This window comes from Arachis hypogaea, chromosome 19 (assembly GCF_003086295.3).
Source record: "Arachis hypogaea cultivar Tifrunner chromosome 19, arahy.Tifrunner.gnm2.J5K5, whole genome shotgun sequence".
Lineage (NCBI taxonomy): Eukaryota > Viridiplantae > Streptophyta > Magnoliopsida > Fabales > Fabaceae > Arachis > Arachis hypogaea.
This window is the reverse complement of record NC_092054.1, coordinates 4,255,820-4,281,108: the sequence shown is the minus strand read 5'-3', so window position 1 is coordinate 4,281,108 and position 25,289 is coordinate 4,255,820. Positions and strand designations below refer to the sequence as shown.

At 34.7% G+C, this 25,289-nt stretch overlaps 2 protein-coding genes across 2 annotated transcripts; both read left to right on the top strand.

The window, feature by feature from the left end:
* The first annotated feature begins 880 nt into the window (after nt 1-880).
* Nucleotides 881-3,107, top strand: LOC112777705 (putative disease resistance protein RGA1). Its single transcript, XM_029295666.2, has one exon. The coding sequence runs from the start codon at nt 1,411-1,413 to the stop codon at nt 2,740-2,742; it is 1,332 nt and encodes a 443-aa protein (XP_029151499.1). The 5' UTR covers nt 881-1,410; the 3' UTR covers nt 2,743-3,107.
* Nucleotides 3,108-20,960: 17,853 nt separating this feature from the next.
* On the top strand, nt 20,961-21,428 carry LOC112777704 (putative disease resistance protein RGA3). The gene has a single exon (XM_072228181.1). The coding sequence runs from the start codon at nt 20,961-20,963 to the stop codon at nt 21,426-21,428; it is 468 nt and encodes a 155-aa protein (XP_072084282.1).
* Nucleotides 21,429-25,289: the final 3,861 nt, after the last annotated feature.

The following is a 25,289-nucleotide window of genomic DNA, read 5'->3' as shown; positions in this document are numbered from 1 at the left end:
ATTAATGAAACGGTTATTTTAAATTTCTTAACAAATTAGAATAAAACCGATTTTTTTTATAATAATAACAATAAATCCAATTTTTTTAGACATTTAATTGTATTTTAAAATTTTTAGGGATCTAAATGTCCACAAAACAAAAATCCAGGATATATTTGTCTTTTTATCAAAAAGTTTAAAGATATTCGGTTTAGATTGCCTAATTCGATCGGATCAAATCGGGTCTAATAATTATAATGCAAACAATTAGGTTTATTATTATTGCTATAATAAACCGATTTTGTTCTGATTTATTAACAAATAAATTATTAACCAATTTAATAAAAATGTCCAATAATAACATGACACATATAAATGTTTAAAAAAAAAAAAGACATTTTTAGTGTCTTTATTAAAGTGGTCTCCTTTTTTCTTACCCAGGTTCAAAGTCCTTCAAAAATGCAATTTTCAATGAGTCATTCGATCTATTTATTTGTGTATATAATTATACTGATTTGGTCTTAAAATTTGTTACTTATAATTCAAGTATTAATATAATTTGCAACTGAAATTCAATTCAAAATCATTTCTGGTTAATACAAATCAAAGAAAAGCTCATGAGGATTTTTCAATTGCATGTCCCCAGTGTTCAATAATGTAATGGTTTTAGCACCATAGGTTCTTGCCAATTTTTCATGGAAATCTTCATGAAAAAGTGTTATCTGCGAGAATTACAAACCAAATACCAAAAGGATTATTCTGTGGCTGAAATCAGTTTGGATATTCCATTGAAGATGGCACTGTTTTTGCATCATTGACTCAGGAGTCAAGAGTCATGACTGATTAAGACATAACGCATAAGCACATGTAATCTCCACAATTCATTTGTTTACTAAAGCCATCTCCACTCGTCAAAGCAAAGCCAACATTGAAGCAGTGTTTTGCTTTCTGTGCCATATTTCCCAAAGATACAGAAATCCTAAAGCAAGATTTGATTCGTCTTTGGATGGCTAATGACTTTATTTCTTCTCGGGCAAACTTGGATATAGAAGAGGTTGGTAACATGATTTGGAATGAATTATATAATAAATCATTCTTTCAAGATTTCAAGATCAATGATGAGTCAGGTAAAATTTATTTCAAAATGCATGATCTAGTCCATGATCTTGCTCAATCAATTGCAGAGCAAGAATGTATGTTTCTAGAGAAATCAAACCTGATTGACTTGCCAAGAAACACACATCATATAGGTTTTGAGTGTGGTGGCCAAACTGAAACACCAATAGAAAAGGGAGCATGTGAGAAACTTGACTCCTTGAGGACATTATATCAGTTGAAATGGGATGGTTATTTTCAAAACAACTATGATTGGCTTCCAAGAACAGTTCTCTTCGAGTTTTGTGTTACAGATTTTCCAAATTTCCTTCGCTCATGAATTTTAGCCACTTGAGATATCTTGGGCTTTGTGGTCTAGATATTAAGACCATTCCTGATTCTATTTACAGTTTGCGTAAATTGGAAATCTTAAAACTAATGAATTGTGGGAAGCTTTATAGTCTACCGAAAAACTTGACTCGCTTACAAAATCTCCGACATCTTGTCCTTAGTGGTTGTGATTCACTATCTCATATGTGTCCAGACATTCACAAACTGTGTGAATTGAGAACATTAAGTGTATACATTGTGAAATCTGAAAAAGGGCATAGTTTGGCAGAGTTATGTCATTTGAATCTGGGAGGAAAGCTAAGCATCAAAGGCCTAGAAAATGTTGGCGGTGTATGTGAAGCTCAAGATGCCAACTTGAAGGGTAAAGATGATCTTCGAGAGTTAAGCTTGTCATGGGACAATTGTGGTGAAACCAATTCAGTCGCTGGGGAAGAAGTACTTGAAGCTCTACAACCTCACTCAAATCTCAAGCGGTTGGACATAATTGGCTATGGCGGATCACATTTGCCAACTTGGATGGGAAACAGTTCAGCTCTCAATAGTTTAGTTTCTTTGCAACTTCTACTATGCAAAAACTGCAGACAACTTCCCTCACTTGGGAGACTCCCGTTTCTTAGAAAACTTGAGATAAGGTCCATGGATTATGTTCGGTACATTGATGAATATGAAAGTTATGACGGTGTTGAAGCAAAGCCATTCCCATCTTTGGAGGAACTCAGAGTTTTGTTCTTACCAAACATGGAGCGGTTGTTGAAACGGGAAACAACAGGCATGTTCCCCTCTCTTTCCATGTTGATGATCAACAAGTGCCCGAAACTGCAATTGCCGTGCCTTCCACGTCTTACATACCTCTTTGTTTTGGAATGCAAGAATGAGTTATTGAGGTCAATCTCTAATCTCAATGGTCTTAACCAACTTCATCTTCGTGGAAGTGAAGTTTCGTACTTCCCGGAGGGAACGATGAACAGCATGACTTCTCTTGCATCTCTGCAGATATCATATTTCAGTGAATTGAAGGAACTGCCATCTGACATCACAAAACTCACTGCTTTGTCTCATCTAAGCATTGATCACTGTGGTAAGCTGGAGTGTTTACCAGAGCAGGGTTTCGAAGGCTTGTCTTCCCTTCGACATTTGACAATTAGTAGGTGTGAGAGTTTGAGATCCTTGCCTGAAGGTGTAAGCCAACTTACTTCACTTCAATCCTTGACTATGGAATTCTGCCCAGCATTGATGAAGCGATGTTCTGAAGGAACAGGGGAGGACTGGCACAAGATTGCACACATTCCCAGTGTAATCCTGAAAGGTTCAGACTAGGGGTGCACAGACCCGGCCCGGCCCGAAGGTCCGGCCCGGTCCCGAACACTTTAGGGGTTAATTTGGTGTGATTTCATCGGATTTAGGACCGGGTAAGGGTCTCAAAAATAGACCCGGTCATTATTTCGGGTCAGGTCCGGGCCATAGCTCGGGTCACCCGAAGTCGGCCCAGTAGCCCGGTCATCATACACAATTAATATTTTGTGTTATTAGTGATGGACCATGACTATTCTTATGTGGAATTTAAGTATTGTAAACCTTAATATTTTTTGTTATTAGTCATTATAAGACTATAAGTTAATATTTTATGTTTAGAATGCATAAGACTTTAGACTAATGCATAATATTATGTTATTTGTATTGATTTAAATATTTGGTATTATTAGACAATATTAGTATTGATTGTGGTTTTGCTTTAGTATTGATTGTGGTTATGCTTTAATTTTAAAGAAGGGTTGGTTCTTGTTATATTTTTCTAAGTGAATTTTACTATGTTAAATAATGGTTGGAGTCTTGAAAATTTAGATATTTTTACATGCTAGCTTACAAGAAGGTATCAACGTAATGTAATGTTAACGGCCCGGTTTTCACCCGATATAATTGTGGCCCGAAAGTGTATTGGTTTCATCGGGTCTAGGGTCGGGTTCGAGTCTAATAAATAGACCCGGTGTATATTTTGGGTCGGGTCTGGATCACATCAAACCCGGCTTCACCCGGCCCATGTGCACCCCTAGTTCAGACTCAGACTGATCCTGTAAGATTGTTTATTTGTATTTTTACCGTATACTTAGTGCATGTTTGGGCGCCATTATTTTGTTAAAAAAGATCTTTTTTCAATGAAAAAAGATCTTTTTTTATTTTTTAACGTGTTTGGCAAATTTCTAGTAGTAAAAGTAAAAGCACTAATAAAATAAAAAAAAGATCTTTTTTGAGAAGCTGTAATTTACATCTTTTTTTAAAAGATCTTTTTTTCTTAAAAAAAGATGTTTTTCGTGTAATAAATGAACAAAAAAGTACTTTTATATTGTTATACCCAAACATAATTGATACATAAAAAGACCTTTTTATATGAGATATCCAAACATAAAATTACTTTTACTTTTCTATAAGATCTTTTAAAAAAAGATAACTCAAAAAAAGAACTTTTTTCAAAAGCTCACCCAAACAAGTCCTTAGTTATAGACTGCCAATTAATTTTTGTCAAAAAGATTTTCTACTAATACCTTCATCATGGAATCGACCAAACTATTAGCAGCATGGTTTCAATATTTTGTAGTAAATGTTATTCTTAATAATGTGGGGATAGGAACATGTAGAGATCGGATTTCTTTTGTTTGACAGGTCGATCACCTCTACTGGAAGTTTTTTTCTTGTGTGAAGATGAGATGTGGATTATTTTGGCAATTCTGGCCCTTTTAAATTGGTTCAACTAGTATGAGATATTTTGATTTCACAATGGCAGAAAATGAAAATGACTAAAACATAGGATTGTCGCATTTATTCCTTTCCATGACTGTTAGAATATTGAAATGGGAAAGTTTTAATTACAAGTAAATCTATTGTATTGCCCTTGATTGATCTGTCACTAAATGGTTTTTTTATTATCAGAAACTATTACTCCTATGTGCTTATTTGATGATTTGGTGTTTCAATTTGTTAAAAATCTGTGTTGGTGGTAGCATAAGTTGTAGAAGATTGTACAGAATTATGTCAGCTGGATATATACCAAACACAAAGTGTTAGATAATTTTAACTGATAGGATCAAATGCAAATCATTTTCTCAATTTCCAAGTCAATCAGCTCAATGTTGAGTCTTCCAGTTCTCTAAAACAATGATTTTTAATTTCAATTTTTCTATTATAAGTCGCTAATTATCCATACTATTCTTGATGCTTCATATATAGTTCAATCTATTCTTAATATATAAAAGTAGGTACATAAGGTTTACCCACATTCCTTTGAAGCTATTTCTCTTCTTCTACTAAAGCCATGTTAGCAATATTGCTTACTTGGCAAAATGTTAGAATCAACCACTCAAATCTTGCCAAATCAACTATTATTTCCAAATCAACAAAAAATAAAATATACAAAAAAGAAAACTAAAAAATACAATACAATAAATTTGTAACGTACAAATACATTGAATCCATATTCCTATATTTATTATATCTTACCGTTATAAACAATTATAATCCCAACAATTAATTTATTAATTTTTATAAATAAGTTACTAAAGGTAATAAATATCCATATTACAAATGTCATAATAATATTATCAATTATAATAAATTTTACGTTACAAGTATTCAAATTCTATACTATTTGAACTACTTATATAAGTCTCTTACCACTATTCTTTCAAATAACATCAAATTTAACACAAAAAATTTATTTCTGAATTAGACATCTCAAACTTATTCAATAGAGCATCATTCTTTCAAGGCAAAATGATTAAAAATCGAATAACTATCCAAGATCTAATAGCCATGCAACGAGAATATGATGATCAGGTATGAAAAAATAAAAACTCACAACATGCATCATACATTCATACTTACTCAAATACCGTATACCTAATGAATTCATAAATTGAATATTGGAATAGGAAAATATCTTAACAATTTTAGCAACTATAAACGAAATTGATGACAAATTTGTATGAAACTATGTTGAATGTAAAAAGTGTCCGAAAAAAGCATATAAAAAAAACAACTACATTTGTGGCACATGTAATCAAACACCACAATATCCAGTGACGGATCCAAAAAATTTTGATAGTGGGACAAAATAATATAACATGAAAATAATTTCTATAATTAAAATAATATATGTATATAAAAAATTAAATATTAAATTATCTATTAACCACTATATATCTATGTATAAATACATATATTGTTTAACTTATTTTCAATGTGTATTTTATATTTTAATATTTATTATATACAGATAATTATTTTTTATGTACATATAGCATGATTATTGTTATGATTATATTTTGTTATTGTAAAATATGATTAATCTTCAAAATATCTAATATACAAATTAAAACACTAAAATAGTAATTTAAATAATAATATATAATTTAAAATTCTATTATTTTAGGTTTTATATTTTTAAAAAATTAAGTAATTTTTCTCTTAACACTACTATCAAACTTTCTCTCTTTCCATATATATTACTAAACAATTATTTAAAAATTCACTTTCCAATATAATTAGAAGCCGATTCTTATTGATATTCATAGTTAAAAAAGTTCTTTCAATTAATATAATTGCTACGCAAAAATTAAAGCTAATTTGAAAAGAAGATAAATAATATTCTTTTAAGTTGATTTTTAAAAAAGAACACTAATTTCGTTTAAATCTGAGAATTGATCATTCTAACGAATATCTAATATAAAATTTTTAAATTGACAATTAAGTACCAAAAGTTGAATAAAAAATTATTGTGGGGTCAAATTTATAATCTAACGGGGCAAATAAATATTATTATCATATACTACTCAAAAGAATTCCAAATTTTAGTGAGGCGCTTGCCCCCACACCAATATACTTGGAACCGTGACAATATCCAACAATAGAGTAACTCTATATACTTTTCATAATTCTATCTATCAAATTATTAGTTACTAATTCAATACTTATTTTAGATTTAGAATTCAATTAAAGGTTTCAGATTAAAGTGCTACAATAACTTTTGTACTATTTGATGGCGAAGCAAAAAAATTATTGGACACAATTGCTTCAAATCTAATGACACTCTAGAAAAGTAATGACATTGAAGTACCACTCCATCAAGAGATTAAGAAAAAAAAAAACCATACAAATTCAAGGCATATCTTCGGAAGAAGAACATATATATATGCAAATATGGAACAAACAACACAATAGAAAAGTGCATCCAACTCAACAATTCATAAAGAACATGCCTTCACAAGAATCTACGACAGAAAGAAGAAAGTAACAACTCCAACAACAACCAATAAAGTAAAAGGAAGATGAGCGCTACATAAAAAGACTAAGTCCATCAACTAAAATAAATGTAAAAATCAAACCACCAAATAAAAATGTCACTTTGTACAACTCCTAACATTTAAATCTTTTGTACTATAAATTATTTTAAATAAAACACCTTTTAAATTTAATTTTAATTTACACATATTTAATTTATTTCTACAAAATATAATAATTTTTAATATTTATTATATACTATCATTAATTTACCGTTTCGCGCAATGCGCGGGTCTCATTCTAGTTCATTCTTTAAGTCAGTAACAAATCAAGCCAATTCTTAGCATGTACATGGAGTTAACAAGTGTAGCCTTGGAAATTAGTCATCCCCGACGAGAAATCTTCTATAAAATTTCAAACAATACAAAAAAAGCATGAAAACATAAAACTATATCAATAACTTAGAAAGAACAATGCATAACTGCATATAGGTTGAAGTGTTGTAATAAAGTTGTGTTCTTAAGCTTGCATGAAAATAAATTTATATTCTCCTTACACACAAATGGATGCCACTCCTAAAGATTCATGTTCTGTTTTCTCAATCATTTCAAGCCAGGATAACATTAGAAGTTCCTAACAAATTGTTCAGACAATAAAGAAGAACATCCAAATTGGACTAAATGATTAAACTTTCTAGTCTCAAGCCATCTTGTTATTTGTGAGTGTTATTCACTATTTCGTATGTGCCTTGAAATTCACAAATTATCACAACTGAGAACATTAAAGGTATGTTATGTCCAAGTTGGGTGGCAACAAATTCAGTTTTCAACTACTTAGTTTCTCTTAAAATTTGTAATAGCAAAAACTTGGTAAACTCCCATGTCTAAGGAAACCTGAAATAGTTTCAGCTAATTATGTGCAGTACATGGATGATGATGAATGTTACCATGATGTTCAAACTGGAAACAATCAAGCTTAACAATATTAGTTGCGCCAAACTGCAGTTGCCATTCCTTTCATGCATTAAACAGCTCAATGGCGTGGAATGTAACATGGTGTGATCCTTCAATTTTTATTAGGAAGAATAGAACGATTGAATTTTATTATTGAACGTATTTAGTAAATAAAAAAGTACATTTATACCTATGAATACACTAGTTCGATAAGTGAAAAAAGTAATGCTGATAATGCATGTTAATACTAACTTGTTATGCTGTCAAAAGTTCTATAAAAGGAAAAGAAAATATTTTTCAAGTAAATTTGTTTACACTTAGTCCCAGCAAACTATTATTATTCTCCCTCCCTTTTAACTAATATCGAGTCTTTAACTTATTAATATGATGGAATTTGTTTTTCTGTTAATAGTAGATTACTAAATTACTAGATTTAACTTGAGCTTTAAGAAATGTTATGTATTTATTATTAACACTTTTATTGGCCACCCTGTTGCACGAGTTCTGATGCAGCTACAAATATTTCATAAGACTCTTAACTTGAAAATTCATTAGAAGACTAATATGTTCATTATTCTAGTAGTGAGGAACAAACTTATACGGCAAACAAATCCAGGGTTTACTCATTTTATGGTTAATGGACAAAAGTACTCCTAATTAAGTGTAACTATGCATAGTTGATCTTGATTCAATAATAAATTAAAAGTAATATAATTTTGTCAATCAACTATAAAACATGTGTCCCTAATCATATAAGATGTGTATTTACTATTTAGTATCACCCTTAATATTACCAAAAGTGGAATATTCTATAAAAAAAAAAAGAAAGAAAGAAAGAAAAAGAAAAAAAGCTATCATTTCATAGAGAAAAATTATTTCCATTGAAACTACCAAACTTAATAATTTCCACCAAAATTAGTTACCTATAAATTAACTTGATCTAATTTTACACTTCTTACACATCAGAAAAAAATCCAAGGTGTACAGCACCTTACTTCCCTGGAATGTTTTGACTATTAGATACTGCCCAGCATTAGAAGAGTGGTGTAAGGAAGAAACAGGGGATGATTGGCACAAGATTACACATACTCCCAAACTAGATTTGTATCCTCCACCCAATGAAGACTTGTAGGATTTTTGGTTCGTACACTGCTTATTATTGATCTTTTGGTCAAGACTCTTGAAGATATTCGTGTCTTCAGCAATGGCAGAAAATGAAATTGACTAATTAGGAAGGAATATTTCTTAACAATCCCTGTTGTTATAGAGTTAACTATGAAAGGAACAGTAGAACGGTGATGAGAGAAAACTCAATTATATATATCTAATGGTGGTGCTGTATGCACTCATTATATATATATACCAGTTAACCAATTGATAATTACCTGTGTTCTCTAGGAATATTTAGTTGATTTCCAGAAATAAGTCTATGATTTTCCAAAAGAATTATTCTTATTGCCTCATATCACAATGCAATTGCCTTCCATTAGTTTCTATCAATCAATTCAAATGAGACTTCTATTGTGTATTGAGGCCAATAAGAAAGAAATTCAGAGTTTAAATGATTATGGTCAATTGGTCACAGTCACAATCACAATACAGGTTTCAAAAGAGGATATCTTCGCCATGAAATTGGCCGAGGCATGATTTTAATGTGCATTGCTAATAAGTAAGATTGTCAAGGCTTTTTTTTGGCCAAACCATCAAATGAATTTTGATTCCCAAAATTGTTCTCTTGAATAACTGCTAAAACTTTTAACTCTAAAAATGGTTATCTTTTTTATTTTTGTGTGTCCTAAGTAATGATTTTGCTCTATGCCCTTGACCTTTTGATTGATCAACAAGAATGTATGCCCATTATTAGCAGTTTTAACAAGATGAGTGTGCCATATGTGAATTGTTTTGGCAATTCAGACTCTTTCGAATTAGTTCAACTAGTATAAGATGAAAACGATTAAAATATGGGATTGTTCCATTTAGTTCTTTTAAATGATAGTCAATATTGTAAAAGGACCAATTTGAACATTAACCCATAATGCAATCTCTAGCAACATTAATTAAGTCAATTAAACAAGGTCATAAATAAAAACAATTTCACATGCTAGAATATTTGGAGGAATAAATGCTCTAACTTGGTGGATTATTCTTGATTCTAGGAGGCGTGGCTAATGTGAGAAAACTACGTACTTTAACTTTTGTGGCGGATTTATCGAATTTTGATTTTGATTCTATTCTTTGAAGCAGTAAACCACACTGGTTCTTGTCACTTGTTTGTTAGGGACACATTTGTTCGAGATAAGTTGATGTATTCTACTTACCAAAAAAAAAATTTGATGTCTTCTAGCTTTTTATCAAATTCATAAACCTGTTTTTAGCAAAATTCATCTCCCAAATGTATTTATTCTCACCTTTCAGCCATGTGATCAACAAAGGATTAGAGGTGAAATTTTTCACTAGATTCCAGGATACACTTTAAACTGTTAGGGACACATTTTTTATGGTTAATGGACAAAAGTACTCCTAATTGAGTGTAACCATGCATAGTTGATCTTAATTCAATAATAAATTAAAAGTAATTTTGTCAATCAATATAAAAATTTGTCCCTAATCATATAAGACGTGTATTTAGTATCACCCTTGAATATTACCAAAAGTGGAATATATATACTCTTTATAAAAAAAAGAAACAAAGAAAGAAAAAGAAAAAAAAGCTATCATTTCATAGAGAGAAAATGATTTCCAATGAAACTACCAAATGTAATAGTTTCCACTAAAATTAGTTACGTATAAATTAACTTTGTCTAATTTTACACTTCTTACATAAGTATTAACATAAAATGGAACTAAGATTCAATTCTAATTCAGCCTAAAAGGTTCAATTCTTATCGTTTTCTAGTAATGATTGAAATGTTCTTATCCCTATAGAACTAGAAGGGACCTCCAAAAGAAAAAAAAAAAGGCAACAATACTGTGGAAATTATTGATTTGAGACAAATTAAGGTAACACAAAAAGGCCATCACAAAGACAATAATTTCTTTCTCTTGTCTGGGCACGAGGACAATAATTGTAGGCAAAGTATTGTGAAAATATCTCTTTTGATAAATGATGGTTCTAGTTGAACTTGAGAAGGGGGTTGAATCAAGTTTCCTTTAAACTTAAAATTGCAAGCTCTGTTTAAGCTGTTGTACGAGTTGCAGAAGATTATTTAAAATAGTCTCATACACAGAACATTAAAAGAGCAGAGAAGAGGAGAAAGAGGCCAGCATGTATCCTGGTTCGGATTCTTGGTGCCATGAATCCTACGTCCAGTCTCCACCACAAACCATGGTAGAATTTTCACTATAATTCTCAGGTTACATACACCAATACTATTGAATTTTTTCCTAATTCAACTAGTATCAACCCCTAAGCTTTCTTAACCAAAGCTTAGCTACCCCAAAGTGCTATCCCAACTTGGAAGGGGAATCTTCATAGATTCAATTCTCACCAAGTGCTAACCCAACTTGGCAAGGGGAACTAATCCTAGTTCAGATACCCAAATTACATAAAGAAAACAGTGGCTATTTTGCATCACTCTTGCCTTTTCTCTCTTGGCTTTTGAACCTCACATAATTGCCTTTTCAAAATAGAAAATAACACAAGACAGCCATAACAAAAAATCAGAATTAAGCTTGAGTAGAAGAAAGAGATTTCAGCTCTGTTTTAGAGATGATGCTCTGAATGTGTGTGCTCTCTTCCTTGACTTCAAATGGTGGAGTGAGGCTTCCTTTATAGAATCAGCTTGCTCTACCACTTTGTTCTTCCTTGCCTCTTCCAATTTCTTCGTACCATCAACCCGTTGGAGTTGTCTCCTATGGCATGCATTCCTTTTTTCCATCCTGCTCCACTAACGCTGCTTGTTGGAGGGTCTGATCCACCAACCTCTGTTGTCCTTGGAGTTGTTGTCTTCCTTGGCATGCAAAGTATTTCCATATTTGAGCCATTCCAACTGCTGTCCATAGCTCTGAGTTTTTGTTTTGCTCTTCCAAACTTTACTTGTGATCTTCTGCATTTTTGATTTGCTGATGTCCTTATGTTTTGTTGCTTTGCTAGAGCCACAGCTGTCCTTGTTGTGTTTTTCTTTTTGTTCCAGCTGTCCTCCTTTCTCCATGATGAAGACAGATGCCCATTTTTCACTTTAGCAAATACATAGCCTTCTAGTTTTTGCTGAACGGTCTTATTAAGTGCCTTGGGCTTGTGCATTGATTTGAAGCACTCAATGAATACTTAAGCAACATTGTTGGGCTGAGAAAAGGATAATGGGCCTGCATCACTAAAACACACAATTAAACACATTTGGGCTTTATCCCAATAAATGTTTGTCATCATTTGTATAACCCAAAATCAACTTAAACTTAACAATCTCCCCCTTGATGACAAACATGATAAAAGGATGGAAATTAAAATTTAACATAGATTTAAATGAGTTGAGAGCACTTCCCTTTGATGACCATCCAAGGTGTATAGTACTCCCCCTCAATGTTAGCAGTTCTCTCCCCCTTAATCATGGCTTTACATCTTAACCTGGGCAAAACTTAAAAACAGCCAAGACCAATATTTCCAAACAATATATCACAGTAATGAAAGCACAGAACAATTAACACTAAGCACAACACAGGATAAATCAAAATATTGTTCTTAACTATTACTACTAATCCCTAAGCCAAAACTAACATTCCTTTTCTTTTCTCTCCCTTTTGTCATCAAGGGATGAAAAGAAAAACCTGCACAAAATTTGTTAGTGGCTAGTGCATATAGTTCAAGTAGCAGAGTGGTTTAAGTCTGTTACAGTCATCCAAAAGAAAGTAAAATAAACAAGTGCAAAACGAAAACAGGTCATATCCGCATATGAGATAACAAGAGCTAGGCATCAGAGTTGGATTCATCAGAGGTTCTATCGTCCTCCCCCTCATTGTCAGATGTGATGAGGCCAACCTCAACATCCTCCACAAAATCCCTCAGAATCCGAATTCTCCCCTTGGTCTTCTTTAAAGCATTTTCCTCCATAACCTGGTTCCTTTTGCGCTCGGCACCATGAGTGAGAAGAAGGTCAGTCAGATTGATGAACTCCTTAAGTACGTTCTTCAGAGTGCATATCATGACCTTGATTGGGGTGGAGGTGGAAAGGAGAATCAGAGGATCCTCATCAACAGAGGGAACATCGGTGCTGTCATCAGTTCGGCGATGCCTGGAAGTTGTTTTCTTTACTGCACCACCCCCTTAAATATATGAGTTACAATCTTTTGCAATTTCAGCCCCAAAATCAATGTTGTAATATTGAAAAATTTTTGTAAGAAGCATGGCATAAGGTAAAGCATTTTTGGTACTAACACAAGCATGCATATGTCTCACAAGCAAGTAAGCAAAAGAAATAGGAGTTTTAGAGAGAAGAGTAAAGGCTGCATCTTGGAAGTAGGTAAAAATGAAAACTTTAAAATGTTTTGAAAATCATTGAAAGTTACAGCTGTAACCTTTGTACATTGATACCAGGAGAGAGAAACAAAAAAAATCAAAAGATGCCTAAAGAAAGTAGAACAGACAAAAATTGAAAACCTATTTGAAGAAATGATGTGAAAAAAATTTGAAGGGGCCCAATTTAAAAAATGAAATGCAGTTGGTAAAACATTAAGAGAGCAAGGCTGAAATGGGCCAAATGGTTTCAATAAAGAAAGCCCAGATGTCGTGAACTGCTCCAGCACTTGAGGTCCATCATTTATTATGGTCAGGTGTGAATCCAGTAACTTCATAGTGACTTAATGAAGTTAACTCATCATCTGCCAAAAAATCTCACCGCGATTCAAGAGATAAAACACAAAAGATCTCATTATCAGAAATATTAAGAAAACAGATATGAAGTTAGAATGCCCAGTTCAGTTCTTAACTTGCAGAACCTCTCCTCTATCAATGGTTTGGTGAATATATCAGCTAGCTGACCCTCAGAATTAACAAACTGAATATCTAAATTTCCATTTTGCACATGTTCTCTTATAGAATGAAAACGAACTTCAATGTGCTTTGTTCTAGAGTGAAAAATAGGGTTTTTGGAAATATTGATAGCACTCATGTTGTCACAAAATAATGGAATATTTGAGACATTCAATTTATAGTCAGCTAGTTGAGTTTTCAGCCATAATAATTGAGAACAACAAGAGGAGGCTGCAATATACTCAGCTTCGGCTGTTGACAGTGCTACCGTAGCTTGCTTTTTGCTAGACCAAACAATGAGAGATTTCCCAAGAAAGCAGCACATGCCACTTGTGCTTCTTCTATCAGTCCTATCCCCAACAAAATCTGCATCACAGAAACCCACTAATTGAAAAGAATCAGTCTTAGGAAACCATAACCCATAATTAGTGGTACCAAGTACATATCGAATGATTCTCTTGACAGCAGAGAGATGTGACTCCTTAGGCTTTGATTGAAACCTTGAGCAGACTCCAACACTTTGGATGATATCAGGCCTTGAGGAGGTTAGATACATTAGGGATCCAATCATCCCTCTGTAACGTGTCTCATCAACATCTCTACCATGTTCATCCTTATCAAGCTTGATGTTAGGATGCATGGGGGTTCCCATAGGCTTAGCACAGTCCAGCCCAAACTTCTTGACAAGTTCTTTTGCATATTTTTCTTGATGGATGAATATGCCTTCTGCAGTTTGCTTGATTTGCAAGCCTAGGAAGAAATTGAGTTCTCCCATCATGCTCATATCAAATTCATTGGTCATAAGCTTAGCAAAATCTCCACACAAATCCTCATTAGCCGAACCAAATATAATATCATCAACATAAACTTGCACAAGAATAAAATGATCATGATAGTTCCTAATAAATAAAGTGGTGTCAGTGGCTCCTCTTTGAAAATTATTTTTCAACAAAAATGAGCTAAGCCTCTCATACCAAGCTCTAGGAGCTTGTCTCAAACCATATAAGGCCTTAGCTAGTTTGAAAACATGGTCAGGAAAAGATTTGTTTTCAAACCTAGGTGGTTGAGCCACATAAACCTCTCTATCTATTATGCCATTGAGAAAAGCACACTTTACGTCCATTTGGAACAACTTGAAGCCACAATGAGCAGCATATGCAAGGAGCAATCTGATGGCTTCCATTCGAGCTATAGGTGCAAAGGATTCATCGAAATCAATCCCTTCCTCTTGATCATATCCTTGAGCGACCAATCTAGCTTTGTTTCGGACTATGGATCCATCTTCACCCAGTTTGTTTCTGAAAATCCACTTAGTGCCAGTGACTTTCTTTCCATTTGGATAAGGCACTAATGACCAGACCTGGTTCTTCTCAAATTGCAGCAATTCTTCCTTCATAGCTAGCACCCATGAAGGATCAGCAAGAGCTTCTTGGATGTTTTGTGGTTCAATCTTTGATAAGAGAGCAATGTTGTTGGATTCGGCTCTTTTCAAAGATGAACGGGTAGTCCTGCCAGTGGATGGATTTCCTATTATGAACTCTTCAGGATAGTTTTTCAGAAACCTCCATTCTCTTGGTCTTTTTGACTGGTGTGAGGATTCAGGTTCCTCTTGATCAACAATGGCCTCTGCATCAGTATTTTCTGCAGCAACAGGGGATAATTCCAAATTGTCTCTTGCAGAATTAGAATTTTCGTTGCTAGTAGGTGCAGCTTCCTGAGAACTTGAATTTTGTTGAACTGGCTCATCATTCTTGGGTAGTTCAGCTTCGAAACCTGGACTATCATCTATGCAAACACTAGGAACAATGTTAGTCTCACAGAAAGTGACATGCATGGTTTCCTCAACAGTTTTGGAGTTCTTGTTATAAACTCTATAGGCCTTGCTATTTGTGGAGTAACCAAGAAAAATCCTTTCATGTGTTTTAGGATCAAATTTTCCTAAATTTTCTTTGATATTTAGAATGAAACACTTACAGCCAAACACATGAAAATAACTAAGATTGGGAGGATGCCCTTTCCAAAGTTCATATGGGGTTTTCTTCAAAAACTTCCTAATGATGGTTCTATTTAGAACATAGCAAGCTGTATTCACAGCTTCAGCCCACAAGAACTTGGGAATTTCATATTCACATAACATAGCTCTAGCCATTTCTTGTAAACTTCTATTTCTTCTTTCCACAATACCATTTTGTTGAGGTGTTCTTGGACAAGAGAAGTTATGTGATATGCCTTGTTCATCACAAAAAGATCCAAAAAATTGATTTTCAAATTCTTTACCATGGTCACTTCTAATTGAAACAATTTTTAAACCTTTTTCATTTTGAACCTTTTTGCTGAATTTCTCAAAAACTGAAAAAGCCTCATGTTTATGAGCAAGAAAGAACACCCAGCCAAATCTAGTATAGTCATCCACAATTACCATGCCATAACTCTTTCCTCCAAGACTTTGAGTCCTAGTTGGTCCAAACAGATCAAGATGTAACAACTCCAATGGTTTCTTAGTAGAGACATCTTCCTTGGGTTTGAAAGAGGTTTTAATTTGTTTACCCATTTGACAAGCATCACAAGTGATATCCTTGTCAAATTTTATATTAGGAAGACCTCTAACTAAGCTTCTCTTTACAAGCTTAGAGATTTGGAACATGCTAGCATGTCCTAACCTCTTATGCCACATCCATTTTTCAGATTCCATTGAAGAGAAACAAGTTACATTTTGAACTTTTAGATCATCTAGAGTGATACCATAAACATTGTTACTTCTTTTGGCAACAAATAAAACAGCCCCTGTTTTCTCATTTATGACTCTACAATCAGATTTTCTAAAGGTTACAGCATATCCAAGATCACACAATTGACTTATGCTCAATAGATTATGCTTTAACCCATCAACTAAAAAGACACTATCAATGCAAGTTGAAAAATCTTTGCCAACCTTACCAATGGCAATAATTTTACCTTTACTATTATCTCCAAAAGTGACAAATCCTCCATTATACTTGTTGAGTTTAATGAAGAAAGTATCCCTTCCGGTCATATGCCTTGAACATCCACTATCAAGATACCACATGTCCATTTTCTTCTTGGATGCAAGGCAAACCTGCATGTTCTTCAACTAACCTTAGGTATCCAAATCCATTTGGATCCTTTGATGTGAAATCTTCTTGGTTGCCCAAGAGCATTATAATCATGAATAACTTTATATAATTTACTATCATTACCAAAAGACTTAAGAAAGATGAAACATTGAGGAGGATCATGACCATTTCTGTTGCACTTGTAGCAATGATTCTTGCTTACTGATTTTTGAGGTTTGTTGAATCCTTTTGGTTTGAAAAGCTTGGAAGAGGAGGCTTCAGATTTTTTAAAGTTTTGTTTGAAAACAGCCTTGTTTTCCTCTATGAATCCAAGTCCAGATTTTTCAGATCCAAACCTTTGACTAGCAAGTAGTTTGTTCAGATTTTGAGAACCTTGAACAAACTTTGCTAAGTCTTCATTCAAATTTTTTATTTGTTCATTCAGCTTTTTGTTTTCAGAAATCAAATCAGTGGAAGCAGTAACTTCATGCTTGAGTTTGTATTTTTCTAATTCAGCTTGCAAGGCAATGTTTTCTTCTTTTAAAAACTTTTCATTACTAGTTTCATTTGCCTTAACCTTTTTCAAAAGAAGATCATTTTCTGTCCTCAAAGCTTCATTTTCTTTCTTACATTTAGCATACTTATCCAAGAGTTTCTTAGAGTTCACAGAAATGTCTTTGATAATGTAGTGCAGTTCATCAATAGATAAGTCAGAGAGATCTACCTCATCTTCATCATTATGATCTGCCATCAGACATAGTTGAGCTTCTTGATCTGAGCTCTCTGAGCTGGTGTCGTTCTCCAAGTCCTCCCATGTTGCCATCATCACCTTCTTTTTGTCTTTCTTTGATTTTTCGCCCTTTTTAAGTTGAGGGCAATCTGACTTGAAGTGACCAGGTTCCTTGCAGTGATGGCATGTGAACTTGACTTGATCTTTCTTGACATCTTTGGATGAAGAGCTTCCTTTGCCTTTGTTTTTGTATCTCAGTAGTCTTCTCATTTTTCTTGCAAAGAGCACCATTTCTTCATCTGAGAAACTGTCATCAGATTCTTCTCCTTGGGCTGTCATTCTAGATTTTAGTGCTATACTTTTCTTTTTGTCATCTTTGTCTTGGAACATGTGAGTGGTTTCGTAAGCCAGCAGCTTGCCTCTCAGCTCATCATAGGTGATTTTGATCAAATCATTCTTTTCAGAGATGGCTGTGCTTTTCACTTCCCATTTCTTGGTAAGACTCCTCAGAATCTTCCTTACCAAGGTTTCTTCAGAGTAGTTTCTTCCCATAGCGTCCAGATTGTTGATGATTATTGAGAACCTTTCGAACATTTGATCGATGCTCTCATCTTCCTTCATACTGAACATTTCATACTCCTTCATCAGCATGTCAATTCTGGTCTCCCTCACTTGCTTAGTGCCTTCATGAGTGAGTCTGAGCTTATCCCAGATTTCTTTAGCCGTTTTGCACCTTGACACTTTTCTGAACTCTTCAAAGCTGATTGCACAGTGCATCAGGTTGATTGCCTTGGCATTGAGTTCAACCTTCTTCTTTTCTTCATCTGTCCATTCGCTGTCCTCCTTTGCCACAACTCCTTCATCAGCATTCTGTTTGGTGGGAACGTCTGGACCATTGAGAATGATCTTCCAGATGTTGTAGTCGATCGACTGCACGAAGATTCTCATTCTCTCTTTCCAGTAAGAGTAGTTGCTGCCATTGAAGTAGGGAGGTCTGTTGTTGGACTGCCCTTCAGTGAGAGTGAAAGTCACGATGTTGGGATTCATGTTATTGGCCATGGATCTTTACTCCAAGCTGTGAAGCTTGCCTTCTTGAGACCTTGCTCTGGATACCAATTGATGGTTCTGGTTGAACTTGAGAAGGGGGGTTGAATCAAGTTTCCTTTAAACTTAAAATTTCAAGCTCTGTTTAAGCTGTTGCACGAGTTGCAGGAGATTATTTAAAATAGTCTCATACACAGAACATTAAAAGAGCAGAGAAGAGGAGAAAGAGGCCAGCATGTATCTTGGTTCGGATTCTTGGTGCCATGAATCCTACGTCCAGTCTCCACCATAAACCATGGTGGAATTTTCACTATAATTCTCAGGTTACATACACCAATACTATTGAATTTTTCCCTAATTCAACTAGTATCAACCCCTAAACTTTCTTAACCAAAGCTTAGCTACCCCAAAGTGCTATCCCAACTTGGAAGGGGAATCTTCACAGATTCAGTTCTCACCAAGTGCTAACCCAACTTGGCAAGGGGAACTAATCCTAGTTCAGATACCCAAATTACATAAAGAAAATAGTGGCTATTTTGCATCACTCTTTCCTTTTCTCTCTTGGCTTTTGAACCTCACATAATTGCCTTTTCAAAACAGAAAATAACACAAGACAGCCATAACAAAAAATCAGAATTAAGCTTGAGTAGAAGAAAGAGATTTCAGCTCTGTGTTAGAGATGATGCTCTGAATGTGTGTGCTCTCTTCCTTGACTTCAAATGGTAGAGTGAGGCTTCCTTTATAGAATCAGCTTGCTCTACCACTTTGTTCTTCCTTGCCTCTTCCAATTTCTTTGTACCATCAACCCGTTGGAGTTGTCTCCTATGGCATGCATTCCTTTTTTCCATCCTGCTCCACTAACGCTGCTTGTTGGAGGGTCTGATCCACCAACCTCTGTTGTCCTTGGAGTTGTTGTCTTCCTTGGCATGCAAAGTATTTCCATATTTGAGCCATTCCAACTGCTGTCCATAGCTCTGAGTTTTTGTTTTGCTCTTCCAAACTTTACTTGTGATCTTCTGCATTTTTGATTTGCTGATGTCCTTATGTTTTGTTGCTTTGCTAGAGCCACAGCTGTCCTTGTTGTGTTTTTCTTTTTGTTCCAGATGTCCTCCTTTCTCCATGATGAAGACAGATGCCCATTTTTCACTTTAGCAAATGCATAGCCTTCTAGTTTTTGCTGAACGGTGCTTATTAAGTGCCTTGGGCTTGTGCATTGATTTGAAGCACTCAATGAATACTTAAGCAACATTGTTGGGCTGAGAAAAGGATAATGGGCCTGCATCACTAAAACACACAATTAAACACATTTGGGCTTTATCCCAATAAATGTTTGTCATCATTTGTATAACCCAAAATCAACTTAAACTTAACAATAAAGTACACGAGTAAGAATAGCTGGTAGAAATTAAAAGATGATCCACTAACTTTTGTTGGAGTTTTCTTTCAACACTGACTGTATTTTGCATTACAAGACAGTTTCTATTCACAATTAATTCATTTCTTTCCTACAGCCATTTGCACTCATCAAAGCAAAACCATTCTTTCTTTCTTTTTTCATTTGTTGCATTTCTGAAAATGGCTGAGTCCTTGCTTGGGATTGTGCTGGAGAAAGTGATCCCTTTGGTCCAGAGAGAATTCGCAGCCTTCTCTGAGATCAAGCAAAAGACTGAAGACCTGTCACGAACTTTGGCACTCATCAAAAGTTGTTCTTGATGATGCTGAGGAGAAACAATGGTCTAACCCCCTATCAAGATTTGGCTCCAACAACTTAAAGATGCTGTGTACCTGCTGGATGACGTCCTTGATCAGTTGCCTACGAAATCCTCTCAACATGGGTGGTTATCATCTTTCAAACCGAACAACATCATGCTTCGCCGCAAGGTTGGACATGAGCTGAATGAGATCGTACGGAGATTGGATCAAATTGCTGAAGATAAGAACAAGTTTCTTCTAAGGGAAGGAGTCAGGGAGAGGCCAACTGAAGTAGCTGAATGGCGCCAAACAAGCCCAACTATTGTTAGTCCTCAAGTACTTGGACGAGATGCAGCTAAAGAGAAGGTTGTGGAGTTTCTTCTTAGCCGGACACGAAACTCTGAGTTCCTTTCTGTCTATCCCATCGTTGGCTTAGGTGGTCTTGGGAAAACAACACTTGCTCAGTTGGTCTACCATGATGAACGAGTAAGTAGCCATTTTAACCTGAAGATTTGGCTTTGTATTTCTGAGACTTTCAATGTCAGAAGGATTTTGTGTTCCATTGTACAATCTATCACAAAGAATGAGTGCAAAGTTTTGGAGCTACCTGTGATGGAAGAAAAAGTGAAAGGATTGCTTCAGGGTAAAAAGTTCTTATTGGTTTTAGATGATGTGTGGGTTAAAAACCAACAATTGGAGTTCGGACTAAACGAAGACAAATAGGATCAATTGAAATCTGTTTTTGTTGCGGATCCAAAGGTGCCTCTGTTTTGGTGTCCAGTTGTGATAAAGATGTTGCAACAATCATGGGTGCATACCAAACTCATGATTTGTCAGGCCTATCTGAAGATGATTGTTGGTCATTGTTCAAACAGCGTGCATTTAGAGATGACAAAGAGGAGGATGAAGAGCTTGTGAAAATCGGCAAGGAGATAGTGAGCAAGTGTGGGGGATCGCCTCTTGCAGCAAAAGCATTAGGAGGTCTGAGGCGCTCCAAAAATACCAGAAATGAATGGCTTGAGGTTAAGGAAAGTAGCCTATGGACTTTACCGAATGAAAATCATATTTTGCCTGCATTGAGGTTGAGCTACTTACACCTGACACCAACATTGAAGCAGTGCTTTGCTTTCTGTGCCATATTTCCCAAAGATACAAGAATCAGTGAACAAGAGTTGATTCATCTTTGGATGGCCAACAGTCTTATTTCACCTCGGGCAAACTTGGATGCAGAGGAGGTTGGCAACATAAATTGGAACGAATTGTGCCAAAAATAATTTTTTCAAGATGTTGAGATCGATGACTGTTTAGGAGAGGTTTATTTCAAAATGCATGATCTAGTCCATGATCTTGCTCTGTCAATTACAGATAAAAGTATGTGTTTGGAGGAAGCAAACCTTACTAATTTGCCAAGCACACATCATATTGGTTTCAAATATGATAGTAAAACACTATCAAAAGGTGAAGAAAATTTCATGTCCTAAACTGCTGAAACTGTAATGTTGATGGTTTGATGAACTAGAAGGTAGCATTTGGTAGAGACAGAGACGGAAAGACAGAGACCGAGAGACAGAGACTAAGAGACAGAGATTGAAATAAATCTCTGTTTGGTGAAAAGTGGGAGACAGAAATTGAAATAAGAATGAAATTCTAATTTAATTTATACAAAGGGTAAAATTGGAATTAATTAATTGAAATGAAGGTATTTTAGGTATAAAATGTTATCAAAGTTTCAGTCTCTATCTCTAAAAACTTTAGTCCCCTGTGTCCCCACTTGTTAGAGGTACTGAAATACTGAAATTTTAGGGACTGAGACAAAAATTTTAGTACCAGTCTCTAAACCAACGAACATGATACTGAGTCTCAGTCTCCCCATCTCTGTCTCAGTATCTCAAAACAAACACTACCGAAGGGATTAAGAGAGGGAGAAAAATAATTTTTTCTCATTATTAAAGAGAATGAAAAATTCCTTAAAAAATATCTATTGTGTTATTACACTTTATATAATGTACTTCTTATGTCCCACTAAAAAAAATTATAACAAATAAGTCTATATCTACTATTGATAAAAAATGATCTAGGTAACATCCCCTGCAAGCTAGAATTGTATAAATCTAACAATCCTAACTTAGAAACATTAGTAAGAAAAGGACCTGGTAGCAGAGCTTTTGGTAAAAAAAATTAGCTAGTCTTTGGAACGAACTGGCATAAGATGAATGAGACTAGACAAATACTTTTCACGAACAATGTGGCAGTCCACTTCAATGTGTTTGATTCTTTCATGAAAGATGGGATTATTGGCAATGTGAATGGCTGACTAGTTGTCACAGAATAGAGTGATAAACTTTTGAAGCAGCAAACCAATGAAATCTATTAAGAAAGATAACCAACTAGTTTCACAAGTGGCAACAGCAAGAAGAGACCTATATTTAACTTCTACAGAGGAGAGGCCTTATTTTTGAAGCAGTCGAGATGCTTTTCATGGGCCTTGTATTCTTTTATTGTATTCGCTTTAATCGCTCCTGAATCGGCAGATCAAATATCGAAATACTTTCCTTTAACTACTAGAGGTGGATGAGAGGCCGCTATTTATTTGCTTGCTTCTCCGGTTCGCTCTAGTTCACTTGGTTTACAACGGTCTATTTGCTAGGTTTTAGACAGGGGCTAAGGGCGAATCATCCCTCTTAGCAGCTCTTTCCTAATCAATACTGTGGTTTGCTTCTTACTCTTCCAGCTAACGAGAGAGTTTCTAAGCATGAAGCAATAACCAAAAACAGAACGATCAGTATCGGCATAGGTAGCCCAGTCAGCATTGACAAATCCGGTGAGATGCAGATTAGAAGTAGAGGAGAAGAATAGACTAGTTGCAGGCCTGCCCTTTAAATATTAGGTACGCTTAAAATAGCTTCTAAGCGAGAAGTGGTTGCACAGTTCAAAAACTGGCTCAAACGTCCCACAGCATAAGAGATGGGGTCTAGTGTTTGTGAGGTAAAGGAGTTGGCCGATGAGTTATCTGTAAGTAGTGTTGTCCGTTAAAATGGTACCGGATTCCTTCAAGAGTTTATGATTATAATCAAAAGGAGTGGAGAGAGGGTTGCAATCTAGATAACCAAAATTCTTGAGAAGGTCCATGACATACTTCCGTAGTAGTTCTGCTGATAAATGTGAATTTCAGAGTTAGAGCGTGCTACTTCCATTCCCAAGAAGTACTTGAGATCATCAAGATCCTTTATTTTGAATTTGTCAGCCAAAATTTGCTTGATGCAATTGATTTTGCCAATGTCATTCCTAGTTAAAACTAAGTCATCAACATATACTAGAATGACAGTGAAGCTTTTGGATTATTTCTTGATGAAGAGGGAATGATCATAAAAAAACTGCTTATAACTAGCATCAAGAGTCTGAGTGAGCTTAATGTTTCATTGTCTGCTTGCTTGCTTAAGCCCATATAGAGATTTTTACAATTTACAAACCAAACCTGGTTGTGATACAGTCAAACCGGATGGTATCTTCATATAAACTTTTTTGTCCAAATCTCCATGAAGGAAGGCAGTATTGATGTCCAACTGTTTCAAATGTCATTTCTTTGTCGCTGCTAACGCTAACATTACTCGTAGGGTAGTCATTTTGACAACTGGACTAAAAGTATCACCATAATCCACTCCTTGCACTTAAGTGAATCCTTTTGCAATCAGTCTCGCTTTGTGTCTTTCTATGGTACCATCGGGATTGAATTTTACTCGAAAAATCCATTTGCAACCCACAGCCTTCTTGCCTTTTGGGAGTTCAGTGAGACACCATATTCTGTTTTGATCTAGAGCTGCCAATTCAGCATGTATTGTATTTTTCCAACATTCATGTGCAGCTGTTTCCTCATAAGTGCTAGGTTTTGGATTTGAGGTGATGAATAGAGAAAGAGACTTATATTTTGGGGTTAGTTTATCATATGATAAGTATTGTGAGATAAGATATAAAGTGTTAGAGTTGGCAAAGTTGCTAGAGTGAGTTACGTATGGTAGTCCTTCAAATAAGCAGTCAATTTCTTGACTCTTTCAGATTTTCTAGTGATGCATTCATGTGTGATGTCGAAGTTTTATGATGCAGGTGCATTGTTAGTGTGTGGTGTGGTAATTGGTATAATGGTGTGTGAGGAAATTGGTGAGTGCATTGAACTTGAGAAATGTTCATTTGAATCTATGAATGTGATAGGTGTGGGTGATTGCAAATGATGTGTGGATGGTGTATCATATTGAAAATGGAAAATGAGTTTCGTAGAAAGTTACATTTCTATATATGAAAATTTCTTTTGATTTTAAATCAATAAGTCGAAAACCCTTTGTTCCTAATTTAAAACTTAGAAAATTTGTTTTCCTGCTCTTGGTTCTAATTTTGTTCTTGAATTTGTTAATGTGGAGGTATATGCAAGAGAACCAAATACTTTTAAATATGAAAAGTTAGGTAAATTACTATACAAAAACTTATAAGGACTAGCATTATCCAGTTTAGTGCTGGGCAACCTATTAATTAGGTGAATAGCGTGAGCAATTGCGTACAATGTGGAATTCCTGATTGAAATAGCAACACCTAAAATGTGATGGTATTTTCGCTCTACAATCCCGTTTTGCTCTGGTGTTTCTACACAAGAGATTTAGTGTAAAATGCTAGTTGATACAAAAAAAGGATTTTAGAGTAAATTCTGACCCATTGTCAGTCCTTATATACTTGTTTTTGAAATTGTACTTGGACAAAATTCACAAAATTAATAACCAATTGTGATTGGTTTTCATAAAAAAAATCCAAGTGAATCTGCTTTTGTCATCCACCACAGTCAAAAAATACCTATGTCCTTCATTGGAAGAGACAGAAATAGGACCCCCGATATTCATATGAACTAAGTCAAAACAATTTTTTATTTGAGTTGTACTAAAATCAAAAAATAATTTCTTTTGTTTTGTAAAATGACATGAGTCACAAGGAAGTTTTAAAGCAATACAATCTATAAAATAAAAGGATAATACTTCTTCAGTAAAATTAATTTATGTATGGGTATGTGTCCTAATCTAAGATGCCAAATGTTGTTGTACTCAATGCGTAAAAGAGTTGTGGGATGAGTAGTAGTAGTCGTGTTGCCACCAATG